The sequence below is a fragment of the Diplotaxodon limnothrissa genome, linkage group LG1, assembly GCF_057381915.1.
Source record: "Diplotaxodon limnothrissa isolate DT_005_m linkage group LG1, D_limnothrissa_male_GT1.1, whole genome shotgun sequence".
Taxonomy (NCBI): Eukaryota; Metazoa; Chordata; class Actinopteri; order Cichliformes; family Cichlidae; genus Diplotaxodon; species Diplotaxodon limnothrissa.
This window is the reverse complement of record NC_140596.1, coordinates 19,109,668-19,125,505: the sequence shown is the minus strand read 5'-3', so window position 1 is coordinate 19,125,505 and position 15,838 is coordinate 19,109,668. Positions and strand designations below refer to the sequence as shown.

The 15,838-nt window shown below is 43.0% G+C and overlaps 2 protein-coding genes across 2 annotated transcripts; one reads left to right on the top strand and one right to left on the bottom strand.

Moving 5' to 3' along the window:
* Nucleotides 1-347: 347 nt before the first annotated feature.
* LOC146639676 (transcriptional repressor CTCF-like) lies at nucleotides 348-6,805 on the bottom strand. The gene is made up of 13 exons (XM_085354599.1): nucleotides 6,661-6,805; nucleotides 4,456-4,701; nucleotides 4,176-4,358; nucleotides 3,707-4,076; nucleotides 3,446-3,616; nucleotides 3,115-3,248; nucleotides 2,913-3,033; nucleotides 2,680-2,829; nucleotides 2,328-2,488; nucleotides 2,056-2,238; nucleotides 1,821-1,959; nucleotides 1,479-1,625; nucleotides 348-1,341 (listed from the first exon to the last, which is right to left on the bottom strand). Exons 2-13 carry the CDS (start codon nucleotides 4,678-4,680, stop codon nucleotides 1,085-1,087), a joined length of 2,241 nt encoding a protein of 746 aa, XP_085210725.1. The 5' UTR covers nucleotides 4,681-4,701; nucleotides 6,661-6,805; the 3' UTR covers nucleotides 348-1,084.
* Nucleotides 6,806-10,907: 4,102 nt separating this feature from the next.
* LOC146639675 (uncharacterized) lies at nucleotides 10,908-14,932 on the top strand. The gene is made up of 8 exons (XM_085354587.1): nucleotides 10,908-11,006; nucleotides 11,955-12,058; nucleotides 12,148-12,613; nucleotides 12,703-12,795; nucleotides 12,877-12,913; nucleotides 13,162-13,233; nucleotides 13,314-14,594; nucleotides 14,676-14,932. Exons 1-8 carry the CDS (start codon nucleotides 10,908-10,910, stop codon nucleotides 14,930-14,932), a joined length of 2,409 nt encoding a protein of 802 aa, XP_085210713.1.
* Nucleotides 14,933-15,838: the final 906 nt, after the last annotated feature.

Genomic DNA, 15,838 nt, shown 5'->3' with positions numbered 1-15,838 from the left:
TAGTCTCATTTATTGGTTGTGCAGTTGTAGATTTGTTCTCATCTGCCACACAGTTATTAAAAGGTCATTCAAGCTGCTACGTAGCTTTGCATCGCCAATGGTACAAAAGGGAAACAACAACTCAAAGTGGAATGGCTACACGAGAGAGCGAAAACAACCATCTTTTCATCAACTCATCAATGTTTAGTACATACACATCATCTACAGGTGTAACAGTAGCAAGGAGCACGAGAGAAGCAGTCTATTAAGCTTTAAAAACTAGAATATGCTTAAAAAGGGATTTACTAACCACAGAAAAAGAGAAATACAATTCAAAATACTCTCTTTTCAAAAAAAAATATCTTGAAGTGGCTGTGACTAGCAGCAGTATCAAAAGTCCCCTTTATTTAAAATTTATTTCCGCAATCAATTTTTTCAAAAGACTTTCAGCTCTGGGCTTAATTTACATGTTTTTGGCATCACGCTGCTCTTAAGTGAAACCCCAGAAGACAATTTTCCTCTGCAGTTTTACTAGACAGCACTTTCCTATTTACCAACGCTTCACTGATAAATATGATCTGGATTTTAACACCATGTGCACTATGTACAAAACAAAAACTAAACTTAAAGAACGATTAGGATGCCTTTGCAGATTTTGAGGTCGGAAATGTATCCAGAATACAATTGGATGAGATGAGGCTATCTCATCATCTTGAAATGAACCGAATTGTGATTTTTGACAAGAGGGGAAACCCCCCCAAAAACAAGCAAACAAAAAGGGTAAGATACTCCCGTGAACTACAGCCACACCAAAATTAACTGCCATGAGTTGTTGGTTGGTAAATCATTACTTAAAAAAAACCAAAAAACAAACAAACATGAGAAAAAAACAAAACAAAAAAAAAACAAAACAAAAACACTCTTTTCACTCATCCGAGTCACGTATCAATACATGATTTAAAAAGCAAATCTTAAATTACAACAGTGATGTTTTTGTCTGTGGAGGACTTTTGTTATCCTAAATGCCAAGAATTAAACTGCAGACTTAATAAAAGGGATGGGTTTTGTTTTTCCTTTTTAAAAACAGGGTTGACCCTCACACCCATCACCGGTCCATCATGCTGAGGATCATCTCAGGAGTCAGTTCCCCGTTCGGAGGGGCTTCAGACAGCTGCCCCGCCTGCGTAGCACCCTCTCCCTGGGTCAGCTCCTCCATCTGGATGGTCGACTTCCCTCCACCCACCACCACCTCCTGTGCAGCCTCATTGTCATCATCGTCTTGGTCGGCTCCGACCTCCTTCTTCACAATGATGTCGTCGACCTCTCCGGTGGCCTCGTCCTCCACACGGATGATAGCAGCCGCTGTTTAGGACAATTTCAGGTCAGACTAAAGACACACCTTTTCAAATTGGTACATATAGTTTGTTATCTGTGAAAAATCCAACACTACACACTACGAGTTAAATGACATCAAAAACGGTCACCAATTAAACACTTACTGTCTGGTTTGCTCTTTGGGGGGCGCCCACGCTTCCTCTTGACTGGTGGCTCCACTGGGGCTGGGATAGGGACAACAGGCGAGGCCTGCTCCACCTCCATCTCAGTCAGCAAATCCTCTTCCTCCTCTACCTCATCAAGCTCGCCCTCTATATATTTTTTTTTTTAAAAGGGGGGAAACAATAACTTGTTAGACTTAATCACATTTTCTTGCACGGCCTTAAAAAATCAAGATCTGCAACAATTTAATGTAGCACCCAAACCTCTTTGACAGGCTCCTAAATATTTACTTAAGACACTTTGATTATTTGTATATCAGCTTTTCAAGCACTTGTGTACGAGACCTGTGTCGTCGTCATCATCATCCCTCCTGGACTGCATCTTCCTCTTCCTGCCACGTCGTCCCTTTTTGGGTGGTGGAGTTCCGTTTTCTTCTAAAGAAGCATCACCTGTACAGCTGTCAGCATGACGTAGCATCGTGTTCTGTGGAGCAAAAACACAGAACCGTCACACCTCTGTGACATACGCACACAAACAACCCTCTCATGTGTGCACTATGATCTCAAGGGTCAGTCCTACCCTGCGAGTGAATGTCTTGCTACATTTGTTGCAGACGAAGGCAGTGGGGATGAAGTTAGGATCGTGGTAACGCTTGAAGTGCATGTCCAGGAGCTGCTTCTGACGGAAAGTTTTGTCACACTGGCTGCAGGCGAATGGCTTCTCCCCTGTGTGCGTGCGCTTGTGCATTATCATGTGGCGTTCCTGTTGGGTAACAGAACAAAAGACATTTAACGTTTGTTTAGCAGTAAAATAAACAGCAGGAGCATAACGTATTCCAGCCCAACACGGACCTGTCTGCAGCAGTAGTCACACTGGTCACATCTGAAACGCTTCTCATTCTTGTGAGTCTTCTGGTGCTGAATGAGAGCATAGCGCTCATGAAACACAGCATCGCAGTAACGACATTTCTTCCCCGTCTCAATAAATGAATGCTGTTTTCTCAGGTGAACACCTAAGATGGAGACAAAGGCATAAAAATCCAGTCAGATAAATGTCATATTGCCTTGTTATAGAGATAAAGACTCCCTGAAATATTCTGTTTCACAACACAGGGCAATCCACTAACTGAGAGCAACATGTTTACGTTCCTTTAACTGTCCTTCTGCATACAGTTTGAAGTAGAAATAGTCTCAAATCACTCACCAAGATCACTTTTACGTGCAATGACGGTATCACAGTGTGGGCAGTGAAACTTTGCCACATTCTCTGTGTGTTTCTGCAGGATGTGCATCTTCATGGTGCCGCTTTGTGTGAAACGAGCATGGCAGATGTAGCACTCGTATGGCTTCTCACCTGCAACAGAAGAAGACGAGTCAGCTACTCTCCTAAAAAACTGGAGCTAAAACACACTTTGACTGAAAATCTAAGGATTTTACCAGAGTGTGTCCTCATGTGTCTCTTCAGCTTATAAGTGTCTCTGCTGGCATAGCTGCAAAGACTGCACTGGAAGGGTCGCTCCCCTGTGTGAGAGCGGATGTGCCTTTTCAACTTGCTCACCTGGGAAAAGAGACACATTAGCCTTTATTCCATGGTATAGAGACCAGGTTGATGCCCAATTAAATAACTAATATAACTCACCTCGACACTGGAATAGTCGCACATGGAGCACTTAAAAGGCTTCTCGTGTGTGTGCTTGTAGCGACGATGACGCACTAACTCACCGCTGGTCACAAACGCCATGTCGCAATCTGTGCATTTATGTGGCCGAGTGCCTTTAAACGAAGAAGAAAATCAGAACTGTATATTAACTGCTGGTGTAGCTGAAATCTGAAATACAACACTGGATGAAAAGGAGATAAATGCCCACTAACTTTTGCAGTAATAATAAGTAAACACTCTGAAAATTTACTTCCTCGCTCACCAAGTCCATCCAGCAAATTGTTTCCGTTTCTGTATTTTCTCCAAATACCTGTGTGTGTGTTGAGGTGGTTTCTCAGCAGTGTGACTGTTCTGAACGCTCTCCCGCACAAGTGACATTTATGCGGCCTCTCATCTGTGTGGCTCTTCATGTGTCGGTCCAGGTTAGAGCGCCGTGGGCAGGTGTAGCTGCACAGCTCACACTGGAAAGTCTTCTTAACACCTGGACACAGAGATGTTCAATTTAGCACTGGGAAAGAAGAAGAAAAAAAAATCTCTTGAAAGTTTTCGTGTAACTTGATCAAAGTCTAACCTTTTTTCTTGATCTTTGTGGGTTTCGGGGGCTTCATGTTGCCCACAACCTTCTCAGCGTTAACCTCTGACAGCAGTCCCTCCTGCTGCTCTTCCTCAAAGTCGTACACAGAAACATCCATGTCACGATCGCCTTCTGCATAGCGCAGGCGACTCTTCTTTCCCTTCTTTGCTTTACGGATAGCAGTAATGGGCTGGTAGTCAGGGTCCTTTGTCCACTCTGGGTCATCTTGCGGGGGCACAGAGGTCTCCACCTCTGCTGGCTCTTCCTCCTCCTCCTCCACCCTTGTCCCTTGGAGCTCCTCGTGGGCTGCCTGGAGCTCCTCCTGCTCTACAGTCTCCACTTCACCATTTGCGCCCACTTTAACTACCTAGTGTAGGAATATGACAAATGAATCCTACTGGAACAAAGACTTCACTGAAAATCAAAGACAATCAAAAGCACCGGGTAGCCTCAAGTCATTTCTCACCTGGAAGCCCTCAGGTAAAGGAAGAGTGTGACAAATAACTGGCTCTGCATCCTTGTTAGCCGCTGACGTCTCAACATAAGTAGCCTGGAGCCCGTCTACAGTTGTAGTTGTGACAGGTACCTGCACAAGCTGAAGCTGACCCAGACCTAATGCTGCACCTGCTTGCTCCTCCATGTTCACCACCTGTGAAGAGAGACTGGACTTTATCGTTTGATGGCAAAAATAAAAGACCTGACATATATAATCTGGCTAAAAAGTTTAAACCGTGCTCTTTACAAACCTGAAGCGTGATGATCTGGCCCTCATCTCCACCTGAAACTGTCATTGTGCCACCTCCCTCCAACACCTCTGTCTTCATTTGTAGAAGAGTTGGGTCTAGAGCATCCATCACCATCATCTCCATGTTACCAGCGACTTCACCCTGCGTCAAGGCCTCTCCACCCTCTGGCAGGACCTTTCCATCCGTCACCTGAGCGGACTCCATGGAAACAACCTCAGCCTCCATGGCAATGAGCCAACAAATGCGCTAAACAGAAAGAACGTGAATATCTTTAGCAAAAGGAAAGACTGGTGTGATGGAGAATTGTTTGTAACCAAAAAGTGCTTTATTTATTTTTTTATTTGATCCCCCCCCTTCCTTTGCCCTCTGGCTAAACTGAAACAACGGGATGGCTTTCAGTAAATCCAGACATGTTTAGACCAGATGATGAAAGCACCTAGATTAACTGAACAAACAATTAAAAAAAAAAAAAATCCTTGTATCAATATTTGCCTGTGCACTGAAAACATTCCCAGTGTTTGGTTTTCCTTTTCCTGAATGTGCAGTATGACAAAAAGTGCTGCCAGCAGAATACAAAACTTTTCCATTTCCAGGATATCAATTACACCCATTTAAACTGGCAACTTTAGAAAAAAAAAAACAGTTTAGTGTGTAAAACTGTCCACAGTTTGTTTTGGGTTTTTTGGGGCTTATACACCAAACTCCGTTTCCCTTGTCTTTTACTTGGAGTTGATGTCAGATGAGCAGCATGCTGTTTTTTTTTACTTTTTAAAACAAAACACAAAATAAAACAAACAAAGCCCACCTCTGCTAGGGATGAGCGATGCCCCATTTTCACCAGGGCCACCAACTAGTAACTAGAGTTTATTTAATGCCTCAACCCAACATGTTCTCTGTTTTCATTTATTTTGTGCTTTCTCATCTGAACATACATACCAAACAGCGCTCAATGCATTTTGCACAAAGTATTTTAACATTTTTCATTTACTGGTCACCATATGTGGAGAAGGCCAGCTAGCTGCAGTTGTGTGTGATGACAAGAAACCTTGTTTTTAGTTAAAGGGTTTCAAATAAAGTACCTGTTCAGATAGTTTAAACGTGAAGAAAAGTTCTCCTCTTCAACTGATCAGATGGGTTGTTTTACAAAGCACAATTAAGAGGCTACAATGAAAGTTGTCTCTATTCAGATTAACTTTAAGTTCGCCACAGGTTTAAATGTGCAAGATTTAAACAATACACTAGATTTATTTAACAGTTTTATTTATAATGTAAAACAAATCGCTTAATAAATTATGCTATAGTTTTACAGATTAAGCTCCCGGGATTTAGCTTTGCTTTTTGTGAGTCAGTAAAAGTATACAAGGGACCAATAAAAGTCTCATCTCCTGGACTTGGGCCCAGTAGAGACCACAGATGTTAAGACTCACCAGAGTACTAAAAACTATCATATTTAGACTCTTTACACTAAGCACGTACAGCCATTACGCAATGACACCCCGCACAAGCCAGAGTTCGAGGAGTCCGGGTCATGTAAACTAGCACCCGAGCCAGAGTGAAACTCTGGTGGACGATGCAGAAACCGTAACCGTTTTTAATAACTGCGATGCAAATGTTTAAAAGAGTCTTCATTCCTGCCTTCCAGTGGTTATCTGGTTTGGCTGAACGCTGATAGGTTATGACTGTGAGCCAGTAACATTTAGTCCGATGCTTCAGGAAGCATTTGTTCGCTTGTGTGTGATTTTTTTTTTTTATCTAAAAATCCGTTCTCCTCCGTTCTGTTTTTAGCAATTCACAGGACATCGTCCAACAGATGATGTATAGTTTAATAAGCGAAATAAAACTACTTAAATACTGTCTCGTGTTAGTTGGTTAACTCGGGAGGCGCGAGTACGTCTGAAAACAGGAAACAAAGGGCACGATAAGATGGACGTCAGGCCTGAACAAACTTAAAACAGGAACACCGATAAATACAGCCATCCCTGTGCACATACATCGAAATATCGGTCAAAAACCAACAAAATGCTCAACTGAAACAGGGAGTTACATTTTATAGACGGATTTAGTGCATTTTAGATAACGATAGAGGGAGACAAACACCCCCCGCCAGCCGCCTGGCCGGTAAGCCCGACCGTGACACCTAGAGGCCGGCGACGGCTCCTACAAAAACGTTTCCGCGTTTGGAGGCAAAGTAAAAGCTCTACTTACTCCTGGTTTCTTCCTTTCCTCGTTATGTTCACTTGGAAGCTCAGCGCCTACAGTAGCTCCTTTCAGTCCTGCAGCGGACGGCCGTAAGTGCTCCGCGCCGGGCTAATAATTTTCTCCCGCTTTGGAAGAGTGGGCCTAACATACAAAATGGCGGCCCATAAGAGCCACTGCGCCTGCGCAACTAGGTGCCCGGGGAGTAAAGAGGAGGGATCGGGATGTTGCTGTGGGTGATGGGCGCCAGATTTGAATTCAGGCGTGGGCGTGGCAACCACGGAGACGGTTATTAAAAGGGAGAGGTTATTGATTAGTTTTCTGATCTGCTATCAGTTTTTTTTTTCATCGGGAGTGACCTTTAAACATTCAACAGCATCGAGTCAAGATTAGGAATAATGTTTGCTGTATTAAAGCAGTTCATCCAGTTAGCCACTGGAGGGCGGCATGAAAGTGTCAAATTGGGGTTTACAACATGCACACAAATGAAATCGTGAGTGATAATTAGCTGCATAGTGTATGTAAGATGAAAAGAAAACCTATTTAGACTGTTGCCATGGGAAAGTGAGCTCCTGGACCCTAGCTTTTAGGACTTTTCAATTATAGCCCACCATTAATTATTTGGTTCAAAGGTTTTTTAGTTAACTAACACCAAACTAGAAACAATAACTATGTATAAAATATTTAAGTCATATGAAATAAAATAAAAAAGCAGCTAAAATTAAACGGGAAATCTTTTATTTTAGCCTTTGTTTACTAAGACTTGGAACTGGGACCTGGAACTAAACACAAAATTAAGAACAAAAATTAAACATGAGATAAAATAAAAGTAGCTAGAACACAAAAAACGACCATACAACTGAGATAGTGTGTAAAATGTAAACAAAAACAGAATTCAGTGATTTGCAAATCCCATAAACTCATATTTTATCCACACTAGAACACAGATACAAAGTAAATGTTTAAGCTGAGAAACCGCTGGAGGAACATTTTGAAATTAGGTTAATTAGACCCATGATTGGGTATAAAAACAGCATCTTAGAGAGACAGACTTTCTTAGAAGTAAAGATGGGTAGATGTTCACCAGTCTAGAATAAACTGTGTCCACAAACTGTGGAACAATTCCTGATTATTGAAAAATATTGAAAATATCTCTGAATATTGTTCCTCGATGTAAAATGTAAAAAGATTGTGAATATGTTATCATCTACAGTACATATTATCGTCACAAGATTCAGAGAATTTGGAGAAATCTCTTGTGTGCTAGGGACAAAGCTGGAAATCAGTACTGGATTCCTGTGATTCTGGGGCTCTCAGGCAGCACTGTTTTAAAAGAAAGTATGTTGTTCAATACACAGCAGTATATTCACAGTTTAAACCAGATATTTACGTACACTTTATGGAACAACATTTTTTTACTGTACAACATCAATTTAGAGTAAACTTGTTTTGTTTTGGATAAATAAATATTGAAATATCTTTTGAATTTGTTAAATGTCAGAATAAAGAGAGACAGAGCTGTCTATTTTTTATTACTTTAATCAAATTTAGGAGCACATATACACTAAGTTTATTGTTAATTTATAAGAAAACTCCAGACGATTCCATTCTGAGCTGAAGAAGCTTCTGATAGGTTAGTAGAGTCCATGTGAGTAAATTGGTGGCACAGCTGTGGATGCATATACTGTAACGCAAAACACAGAGCCTGTTTCTTTGAAATGGGAAAATCAAGAGATGTCAACCAAAACACCAGGAAAAGAACTGTGGAGCTCCATAAGTGTGGCTTAATTTTGAATACAATTTGGTGCCATTTACAATCAAGAAATACAGATAGTTTCTCTCTTTACTCTTTATATTTATCAACCTAAAAAAATAAACATTTAGTCTGATTTGATGTTACAATTAAAAAAGTGTTTTTATCTGAAGAGTGTGTAAATATCTGGTTTCAACTGTATATTTGATGATGTTGGTGTTTGGCTTGATTGTCAGCACAAAGAGGGAGAGAGAGAGAGAGGAACAGAGAGGGCAAGAGAAGGAGATGGAGAATGAGGACAGAACAGAGATGGAACAAGAGCAGGTGAGACACATGTTAGTCAAATGGTCGTTTACCAAAAGTATCACTGTATCATAGGTACTCATGTATCTCGTACCTAGTGTTTCTTTTTAGGTTTGTTATTTTTCAAATTCTATATTTATTAAGTTATGCAGGCTTGTTTGCACAACAAGGCTAAATAATTATATAAACTTTTCTCAATCTAAATAGTGTTTTGGTAGAATTAAAAAATAAGTGTAGTGCAGGTCTATGATGATTTTTAGTGCTACTATCATCTAGTTCTGATTCTGGTTCTGTCTTGGTTAAATCCTAAGTAGTCCTGATTGTGAACTGTTGTAGACCTGTTTTAATTCTGCCGGATCAGTTCGGGGTCTGGTTGAATTGGGGTTTAGTCCTCGTGTCTTGATACCCCCCCAATCCCACATGCATACTACCTTAAGCCCCGGGTGTATCAAATGTCTGCCTCTGCCTCTGCTGGGGCCTATAAAAGTCTTAACTGCTTTGATTACTAGGTACTGGGTTTCCTTTCATAATTTTTATTTGTATTCGAACCTTAAAAACATTGAGCTGATATGTGCATAGTGAATAATGATGCAAATGATTGCATGTCGTCATCTGTCAGCTACTTGTCTAATAATTAAGACTCACATTTCTTTATAATCTGTCACAGTTTGGGAAATATTCCACGTTTTGAAGATCAGACGTGGTTGTGTTCAGCTGGCAGACAAAAGCTGTGCAGTACAGTAATTGCCTTTGAACTGTAATGCATTAAAAGCTTAACATTTCTTGAAATGCAAGTACAAATACCTCCGACATTATTTGTGAAAGTCAGTTACACGTGAACACTTGATCCCCTTGTTTGTCCTGAGCATTTCTGGACTGGTGAAGTTTCTCCAGACAACCTGCTGATTAGATGAAATTGTAATCTGAGCACTGCAGGTTTTATTTGATTTCTGTCAGCATAATAATAAGATCTAAATAACCAAGTTACTTCTAGGTTACAGTGACCTGCTGTAGGTCTGTTCTCACGTTACTTCATGTGGAACACCTGACCTTTCTTCATAAATGCAAAAACAAGTTGTTTGTGGGTTGTTATTTTGGAAAAGAAACATGAGCTCCATGTAAATATCAGCCCTGGTTTTGATTATCAAATATTCCAACCAGGAAACCAAATTCCCATGAAACCTGCAGCATGCGTCCTTTGGAGGATATGCAGCATAATTAAGATGTATGGAAACTGCTGCTAAGGGCGTGTGCCTTATTTAATGGTTCAGGAACGAGTTTTAATTTTTGAAACATAGGAGAGAACAGTGACATAACAGTAAGAGAAGAGCACAGCGATATAAACAGTGAAATACGTGAAAAAGAGACCGTGTGTGTGTGAGGAACTGTTGTGGGGGCGTGCACAACTCTATTCAGATCAAAAGCAAACATTTGTGAAGGAGAGAGGATTAAAAAAAAGGGAAAGAAAGATAAGAACTACAAAAAAGCTGTTTAAAACGTGTTTTAGATGTTTTAGACGAAAGGAGAAAATAATAATTAGAATTTGTGCAATTTTAGGGTCTGTGTGTGTATACCACACACCCGATATAACTATATATATATATAGGTATGATATAATAATGACAGTACACTTTATACGCTAGAGAGATAAATATGCACAGTGCATAAACACCGGGCTTTTAAGATAACTTAATCTTGTCACCACATGCAGGAGAGGTAGAGTAAAACACAGGCGTTACACTAAATGCATGCAATGTGAAGTTTTTCAGAGTGGGTCAGTCTGTCATTTATAGCTTCTTTTCCGCATATAAAATTAATTATTAATTTATTACGTAACCACAGTAAAACATTTTGTGCACTCAGCCTTTTCACACTGGAGTAAATCGGTGCATCCATGCATGTGCCGTTCATGGGTGAGGCTGCAGGGATGAAGCAAATGTTAGTGTGGTCACTTTATCCCTGCCTCCTTATTTTATCACCATCTTTTTTCCCCCCCGTGGTATTCCTCTCACAGAGGGGAGGGGGACAGAGAAAGGCTTGGTTCTGTTGTCAGATCTGTCAGTCTCGCCACCCCGGCCCCTCCCACCTCAGCAGAGGCATTACATACTGCCGCTGCTGCTCGTGCTCTTAGCAACGGTGCCTCGGCAACAGAGCCACGGCAACAGAGCTCCACGGCAACAGCGTGCCGTGTGTCTCCCCAATGGAGCTGCCATTGGGCGGACCGGTGCTCAGGCACTACACCCAGAGCAGACCGAGACCTCACCGACAGAAACTGAACTATCGTCCCAGCAGACCGCAGGTACTGTGCAGGAGAATCAGGGAGGTTTCTGTAAAAATGGAGAGTGAGAGAAAGGTGTGTGTGTGTGTGTGTTTGAGGGAGAGAGGAGGGAAAATGGAAGGGAGGGAGAGAGGAGAGATGGAATAGGGTACAGAGGGGAGAGGCAGGGGGAAGGGAAGGATGGAGGGGGAGTGCTGTAAAAGATGCCTGGTCCCCGGCTTGAATTAGGCAGTGCCATTGTACCGGTCACCGGCTGCTTCAGGAAGCCAATGAAATCTGCCTCTGTGAGAGTGGGCGCTCGTTTTCTTGCTTTCTCTTAAAAAAAAAAGGAAAAAAAGAAGCCATTCAGTTTCTTCATGTGATCGTGTAAAATATGTGTGTGAGCTCATCCGTTTTCCACTGAGCTGATCACGCTGTCACAGAGCTATTAGGCTGCAGACATTCAGTCACTCCCTTGGAGACAAATGGCCTGGGAGACAAAATTCAAGCAATTCCCCTGACAGGATATCATGTAACGGTGACTTCGGCTAAATTTGCCTTCTGGACTCGAGCCTCCCCCGACTTTCATTGCTACTTGTGGGCACAGATGTTAATGTGATCAGGACAATGCGGCTCCCAATTTTGATATCACGTTACCTATATTGGCAAAAATGAGTTATGTTGCTTCCATTCAGCGTTTAAAAAATCCAATGACGACCCCCTCCCACTCCACCCCCCAGCACCCATTGTACGTTACTGAGCAACTGAGTCCAGGGAGGCCCGGATCGTAACATAAATGGATGAGAGAATCAAACCAAAATACACCTATAGAGGCATGAGGAGTGCTAGGAGTGTGTGGGTTTTCAGAAGTGATAGTTATGTAATGTAAAGTTACATGCTGTAAGATGCGAGTTGTTCCTTGTTAGTTTGTGTGATCCGTGGTGCAAAATATCTGATTTCTGTGTGTGTGTGTGTCTGGGGGGTAATTAGGAGACAATAATCGAGAGTGAAAATGAAGTCCTTGAGCTCATGGGGCGTGTGGATGAAGGAGTTGAAGAGTTCTTTACTAAGAGAGTACTGCCTGCTGATACACTGTGAGTATCACGGCACACAAATTAGCCCCTTCATGTTTACCCGTACAAGTGAATAGACCTTAAACTGAGACATACGACTCTTTGTACAGGAAGCTGCAGGATGAGGAATCTATCACAGTGCACGAAGTGGCTCCTGCCAGCTCTGTCCCTTGTCCGGCCCCGACGAAAACCCTCCGGAGGAAGCTGGGTGATTTCTTTACGCTCAAAAAGAGGCGAGGTTTGAAATCAGAGACGAGCCATGAGGGGCGTCCCAAAAAGGCCTCCATCGCTGATCTCATTCGCCCTCTCAGGGAGGTTGCCAGATCCGAGAAAGACAAAGACAAAGACCGAGTAAAGGAGCACGACAAGGAAAATGAAAAGGAGAAAGCAAAAGAGGCTCCCACTGCTGTTTCTGGAGAGCCAGCTGTTCGGGAGACACCTGTTTCTGGCGCTCCGCCGCTGAGGGGCGAAGCAGTGCCTCCCCGCCGAGCTCTCAGAGAGGGGAAGTCCCAGTCTCTCATTTTGCTATCTGGCTCAGCAGCATCGGGGTCGACCAATGCCAGAAACACAGCAAAGGTGGGTGTTGCTAGAGTTAATGCCTGTTTTTTTAGTCTTTTTCATTAGTGGATAAGAACTGAAAATTGGTTTGCTGCTGCTGCTTTTAGAAACAATTTGAAGGCCAGAATAGCTTTGAACAGAAGCTCCATCTCATGCTTCAGCGTATTGGAGTTTCCAAACCCCTGCCAGGAGAGACACAGGTTTGCACATCTGCATGTCTGAATGTTGTTATGGATATCTCAGAGGCCTTAAAAAGTACTAAATGCTCCTTTTTTATGTAGGATCAAGAAGGAGAGATGAAAAAGGCCGAGTCTGAAGGTATGTGCCTTTATCTGTGATACGTTTAATAGTCTTCTCAGCTCCAGCGTAGTATTAATGAGGCTAAATTAATCTTTGAAGTCTAGGGATTTGTGTCAAAAGGATAGGCTTCTCGACATGGATCAGGTCTCCAATGAAAAGATTTAGTATCTGAGGGGCTGCGCTGATAAGCCAAGCAGGAGTCTGTGGTTCTTTCAGTCTATTATAGGGCCATTAATTCCTGTGGTAAAATGATTTTTGCCCTTCAGGTACCATCATTGACAGTAAACCCGAGCCACCTCCCACTTTCTCAAAACCTCGAACGATGTCTGCATCATCAGGTAAAACGCTGGTTTACGCTCTCATGTGTACAGAGTACAGTAAGTGAACCATTTTCACGTTTATTTTGCTTGCTTTTTAGACACAAGGCATCAGATTCGGGCAAGTGTGTCAGCGCATGAAGGAGCCGGGAAACCCGCTCTGCTTCCAAAGCCGGTTATCAAACCGGGGCCACCCCCCACAACGTCTGGCCGCAACACACCTGAGAACGAGCTGGCCCAAATACAGGAAGCAGAGACACACACGCCCACTAAACTCAGCCCAGCCGCGGCGCCGTCACCTCCGGCCACCACCGCTCCCGCTGCACCGACAATCTCAAACGCGGTCCCCGACTCGACCGACTTTGAAGCTCCCCCTTCGAGTACTGTAACTCCCTCACACGCAGATGTATGCACTGACTCTCCTGCAGCAACCTCCGTCCCCGAAACTACGACCGCACCCACAGAGCCCCCTGCCAACGCATCCGTTACCCCCACCTCCTCAGAGTCTGTTACTCCAAGCCTCGCTGTCACTTCCACTTCAGCAGCAACAGTTGCCGGGCCTTCCATTACCACCTCGGAAACTGTTTCTGCTCCCAGTCACGAAAGCCCTGTTTCCACGGCATCAACAAATCTGTCAGCCAAATCGACTTTGCCAGAGCCAAATGGCGTTCTCTCACTTGATGTTGCTCCTGCTGCTGGTGGTGATGCAGCTATTTCTGTCACCACCACAGCTTCTGCGCCCTGCACCAGCGTGTCAGATGTGCCGCCGGGCTTGTCTACCACCACCATCAGCGAAGTCAGTCATGAACCAGCTTCAGTCACATCCAGTAGCTCTTCAACATTAGTCACTATGACTACATCACCTCCCTCTGACTCAAGTGATGTAATTACAGTAACAATTTCACATGACCCCACCTTTACCGCTTCCTCCACCATGGTCTCTGCTGCCCTTCCTCCTACCACCTCAGCACCTTCTACCACTCCTACAGCTCAACCTCAACCCCAATTATCCACTGACTCCATTAACTCCGCTTCTTCGTCTACCGCCATTCACCCAGCCACTACGTCCGTTCCCTCCACCTCTTCTAGTGAAACAAACCCTACAGACACCACTTCCACTGCTACCAGTCTGAACCGAGCAGAAACCACCTCCACCGCTAGTTCGTCAACCTCCGGTGCAATTAGCTCCCCACTCACGACTGGGTCAGAGCCACCTTTTCCCAACAATGTTGACACTAAGCTCACACCAACTATCTCTAGCCTGCCCACTACTGATAACACAAGTTCTGCTGCACCACCCGCTAGCGATAGTCCAGGCCAAGATAACGTAATCCAGATATCTGATGAGAGATCCGGTGTAGGGCCTGCAGAAAAAGGCACTGGTGAGTTTTAAGTTCTGCTTGTGATCTCTGTATGTAGGTGCATGGTGAATGGTGTGTTTTATGATATTGTTTTTCTTTTAGCAGCAGATGGGGAACAAACAAGCAAAGTACTTGAGGCAGACGAGAAGAAGGAAGTGGTTGACAGTTGGAGCCAGAGTGAGAAACCAACCGTGGCCCAGAGTGAACCGACAACGAAAGAAGAGCGGGAAGAAAGTGTGAAAGCTGAAGCAGACACACCAGCTGAACCTGCAGCAGTGGAGGATGGTGAGCGCTGCACAGAGGAAGCAGTGATAGTGGGTCAAAAGCAAGAGGAAACTAAACCAGTGAGTGATAAGTGAGGAAAAAAGAAAATGCTAAACATGGGACCAACTACTGTGACGGAGGAGGGGGCAGGAGAGGCCACAGTAAAGGGTGAAGCAGAGGGAGGGGAATGATGATCCATGGCACTTCCTACAGGGACCACCACATCACAGCAGCACACCACAAAGGGTGGGCCACTGGACCAAAGAACTGAGATCCCCTCGGTGTGACGTAATCAACAAATCCAGCAGTGTCTTTGTCCTTTTTTAACTTATGTTTGAGGTTTTGCATTGCACGTGTGATTATGTACCATAAGACAATTATTGTGGTAAAAAAAAAAATACACAATGTTTACAATAGATGGATAAGAGACATAGTTATGACTATTAAATGGAGTATTGAAGTGACTGTGTGAAATCATTACTTTGAGCAACTTCATCTCAGCTTTTTGTGGAGGTTTTTCCCACATCTACAATAATCCTCAGCCTCGATTATGGCCACACACACTGACAGATTTTAATTTGATCATAAAAGAGCAACTTTCATCTGCAGAGAATGAAAGTTTGATAATGTTGTTATTTTTATTAAAGTCAAATGCCTTTAACTTTAGCAAATTTATTTGTAAAAGAGTTGTTATTAAAGATAAATGGTAATGTATAAAAGCCTAATTAAACACATTTCATAGCTGGGTCTTAGTGAAACTGGTCTTCTACTTATCATCTTTCAATAAACAACTCTGGTATACAGAGTTGTCATACATCTGAAAACTCAGTCATACATATGAAATAGTATTTTTCCTTTTCATTTCTATGAGGCAGACATTTCCAAGAGTTTCCTTTTTTTCATCGGACTACATTTAACCACTGAACATCTGTGCGAGCTGTGTATTATCAGGAAAGGTGTCACCTTTTGCATGTCAGCTAACTTACATAACAAATTTCATC